Raw genomic sequence first — 2,204 nt, 5'->3', positions numbered from 1 at the left:
ACGATAATCTTCTTCATCAAATTGAAAAACTTCTAGATGACCAACGGCATTTAGAGGAAGATTTAAAATTGGCTCAGAATGAAGTGCAAAAGCTGGAAAAGGTAAATGAAGAACAGACGGATACAATAACGACACTGGAGAGTCATCTGGCTGAGAAAGATCTTTTGCTCAAGAAGAGAGACGAAGAGGAACGAGAGAGGGAAATGTTCTTCCAGCAGGAGATGGCTGAGAAGCAGAGAGAGCTGGAGGCCAACCTACAGAGGGAAACAGAACTCTGCCTCAAATTAAAAGAATCCGAAAATATGAATCAGTTGCTTGATTTGGAAAACGAAGAGTTCTGTAGGATGAATGAAGACCTTAGGAACGATTTACTTGAGAAAGAGAAGGAAGTCGACCTTCTGAAAGAATCCCTCAACCTTAAAGCTAAGGAATTGGAAGAAGGTCAAGACAAACGGGAAATAATGAAGAGACGACTGGAGGAAACTGAAGAGGATAACTCTTCTCTCCAAGAAAAACTGATGCTCGCTGAAGAAGAGAGCGTAAGTATCCAGCAGGATGTCCTGATTATGCAGGACGAAAATCAAAAGCTCCAGTCACTTCTCAGCCAAGCAGAATCTGTGGCCATCTTGACAAAGGAAATCTTAAACGCTGAGAAAACAAGTCATGAGTTACTAGGAGACGAGCTTCAAGTCATGAAGAACTGGGTGGCTGAACTAGGCGGAGAAAACGCCAAGATGAAAGGAGAATTAAAAGAAAAAACACAGGACATGATGTTACTAGAGAAATCATTAGAAACTGAGAGGCAAAATAACAATACTCTGCAGGATGTTCTCCATCGTCTGAAAGAAATGGAGAACTTGCTGGAAGAAGCGAAGAAAAGAGAGAAGGAGAAAGACGAGGAGGTCGAGAGGCTGCAGAAAGATAATGAAGTCTGTAGAGAACAAATTGAAAATATGGAGATGAAGCTGGAAAATGACTGCGAGGAGACGGAAAGGCTATTCAGAACACTCAAGGAGCAGGTACATAAAAACAGCCAGCTAGTTAAGGAGAAGGAAGACGTAGAGATTGAAATGAGAAGGCAATATCAGGAGAACCTGAGGCAAAAGAACAGAGAAGCAGAGGAGCAGCATGAACGGGAGAAGCAAATCCAGGATAACATGGAAAGTGTCCTCCGTCAAAAGCAGAGCCTGGAACGCTTGCTGGATTGTAAAGAAAAAGATATCATCTCTTTGAAGAAGAATGAGAGTGAAGCACAGCGGGAAGTGCAGCAACTTCTCAAGGACTGTGAAATGCTGAAAGAAAAGATTCAGCAGCAGGAGCAAAATAGGATTAGAGGCGAAAAGCGTCTCAGGGAGCAGCTAAGGACACAGGAGGAGGCTTTAAGGGAACACGATAAATACATGTTGATGACACTTCTCCATGGGACTGCTCAGAGGAATTTCCAGCTGGAACACATTGCGCTGGAACACAGAGATGAAGAAGGGAAGCAAGAGACGTGCACAGGAGGAACAATAGGAAGGAAACATACAGGGAGTAAGGAACACCCCTGTGAGAAGGCCCGTGAGACAGAACAGAAACAACGTAAGAAGTACTGGAACGCCCAGCAGGAGAAGAACGAGGATTACGAGAAACAATGGGAGGGCCTCAAGCACATTGTGGAAGATGTTCTTCACGGAGATGAATAAAGATCTTCAGGATATTCATCTTTCACTGAGGAGGAAGCCAATTGCTTCTGAGTTCCCCCAACTCGTCAGCCAAGGCACTGTCTCAAGGAACGAACAAACTCGCCTGGTGAGAGTCAAAGAAAGAATTTTCTGGAGGTAGGAGGACAAGCTCTCAGTATGAGAACGAAGAGCTATTTGGAGGTAGGAGGAAAAGCTCTCAGCTTGAGAGCCAACAGCTGTTTGGAGGTAGGAGGACAAGCTCTCAGCTTGAGAGCCAACAGCAGTTTGGAGGCTGGAGGAAGAGCTCTCAGCTTGAGAGCCAACAGCTGTTCGGACGATGAAGCTCTCAGTTTGAGAGCCAAAAGCTGTTCAGAGAACCAGAAGGCCACCAGAAGGTGTAAGTTCATTGCCTTTTATATATGCAAAGTATGGGTTATGCAATGCATAATGGGCTCAATACTTGCATATACTACTGTGGCAACCTCTGGCGCGGTGTAAAAACCCGTAAGTTCAATGCCTTCCATATATGCAAAATATGGG

At 44.5% G+C, this 2,204-nt stretch overlaps 1 protein-coding gene across 1 annotated transcript in view; it reads left to right on the top strand.

The window, feature by feature from the left end:
- Window positions 1-1,685, top strand: part of LOC135211129 (golgin subfamily A member 6-like protein 24) — a 24,124-nt gene extending 22,439 nt beyond the window's left edge. The window contains exon 2 of the mRNA XM_064244266.1: window positions 37-1,685. Within this exon, the coding sequence (XP_064100336.1) occupies window positions 37-1,685 (1,649 nt within the window). The remainder of the gene's footprint in view (window positions 1-36) is intronic.
- The last annotated feature ends 519 nt before the right edge of the window (window positions 1,686-2,204 follow it).

The sequence above is a fragment of the Macrobrachium nipponense genome, chromosome 19 (assembly GCF_015104395.2).
Source record: "Macrobrachium nipponense isolate FS-2020 chromosome 19, ASM1510439v2, whole genome shotgun sequence".
Taxonomy (NCBI): Eukaryota; Metazoa; Arthropoda; class Malacostraca; order Decapoda; family Palaemonidae; genus Macrobrachium; species Macrobrachium nipponense.
The sequence above is the reverse complement of the archived record's forward strand: the minus strand, read 5'-3'. Positions and strand labels throughout refer to the sequence as shown.